The sequence below is a fragment of the Sinocyclocheilus anshuiensis genome, unplaced genomic scaffold (genome assembly GCF_001515605.1).
Source record: "Sinocyclocheilus anshuiensis isolate Anshui unplaced genomic scaffold, SAMN03320099.WGS_v1.1 scaffold1059, whole genome shotgun sequence".
NCBI lineage: Eukaryota > Metazoa > Chordata > Actinopteri > Cypriniformes > Cyprinidae > Sinocyclocheilus > Sinocyclocheilus anshuiensis.
Genome location: NW_015547703.1, coordinates 141,196 through 142,662, shown reverse-complemented (window position 1 = coordinate 142,662; position 1,467 = coordinate 141,196). Strand labels below are relative to the sequence as shown.

At 45.5% G+C, this 1,467-nt stretch overlaps 1 protein-coding gene across 1 annotated transcript in view; it reads left to right on the top strand.

Moving 5' to 3' along the window:
- LOC107703933 (high affinity cAMP-specific and IBMX-insensitive 3',5'-cyclic phosphodiesterase 8A-like) overlaps positions 1-1,467 on the top strand; it is a gene marked incomplete at its 5' end in the record, with an annotated part of 15,539 nt that overhangs the window by 12,635 nt on the left and 1,437 nt on the right. Inside the window, 5 exons of the mRNA XM_016506744.1 lie at positions 66-146; positions 759-843; positions 885-1,008; positions 1,160-1,208; positions 1,282-1,417. Coding sequence (XP_016362230.1) covers positions 66-146; positions 759-843; positions 885-1,008; positions 1,160-1,208; positions 1,282-1,417 — 475 coding nt within the window. The remainder of the gene's footprint in view (positions 1-65; positions 147-758; positions 844-884; positions 1,009-1,159; positions 1,209-1,281; positions 1,418-1,467) is intronic.

Sequence of the window (1,467 nt, the reverse complement as noted above, 5' to 3'; positions counted from 1 at the left end):
TGTGAGAGTGAGTGTGAGTGTGTGTTCAGGTGTGCTGATGTGTCATTGTTGTCGTTGTGTGTCAGCTATTCAGCAGTCCAGCAAACATAAGGACCGAAGGAAAGGATCGCTGGACGTTCGCTCGACGACCTCTAGAGGAAGTGATGGTGAGATGACACTGCTGACCCCTGACCTTTGACCCTCAACCCAAACTTCGCCCCTCACTCAGAGCCCCTCCCCCAGGCGGAGTGTCCAGGTTTAGCTTAATCATGTGATCTGTTTAGCTGCACATTTATTGAATGAGCACTGTGCGATGTCCGAACTGATTGCACTATATTTTATGTATAATCGTTTTCTTAAATTCATTTTCACTTAAATCAATTTTTTAAATCATTTTCAAAGTTTTTAAATTCCTTGTTTTGTTGTGATTATTGTTTTCTTGTCTTTTATGTAAAGCACTTTGAATTACCATTGTGTATGAAATGTGTTATATAAATAAACTTGCCTTGCCTTGCCTTGCCTTGTGGTCAGATGATGCTTCAGTGTGCTAACGGCTCGTCCGGCTGTCCGCTCATCTTCAGTGTGTTTGCATGACAGTGATTTTGGTTGAGCTGAATTTAGGATCAGCTGTAAAAGAAAGGAGCTTTATAAAAAAAGTCACAGACTGACAGTCATAAAACTGTTAATAAGAGAATCCCTGACTAACCCTTGACCTCTGAACTCTGCGCTCAGGTGCATGTGAAGTGAAGGATGTTTTCAGATCTTCTTGTGTTTAGCAGGAAGTTCTCAGAGGAGACACTCGTCTATGGCCAGAATCCACTCCATGACTATTGAAGCTCCCATCACTAAGGTACACGAGAGTGTGTGTGTCTGTGTGTGTGATTCTGCGGGCTCATATTTTAAAGTGGTGTATGTGTGTTATTGGACCGTGTGCTGGAGATCCTGCGGACGACAGAGTTATACTCTCCTCAGCTCGGTACTAAAGAGGAAGATCCTCACACCAACGACCTGGTGGGCGGATTGATGACTGTAAGTCTCTCAGCGCCTCTGATCGCCTGTGTGTGTGAGTGTGTGTGGAAACGTGCAGCAGAGCTACAGTCTGTCACATGTAATCAGGAATGTGAAACGCTCCTCAATTGTTTCTGTCAGTGGGATGCTGACGCTGCTTTCTCTCCTGCAGGACGGACTGCGCAGGCTATCAGGAAACGAGTACATCTTAGCCACAAAACGTGAGCGGAGTTCACTGCTTTCTGACCTTTGACCCCATTTCCTGTTCCACTATTCACACCGTTTGTGTTTCAGAGCTGCATCACATCCCAGGTCATCTGACCACACCACTGTCCCTAAACGATATCCCACCATGCATTGCTCAGACGATGGAAAACGAAGACTCGTGGGACTTTGATATTTTCAACCTGGAGTCAGCTACCATAAAGCGGTGAGACACACACACACACACACACGCACACACACTCTCTCTCTCTCTCA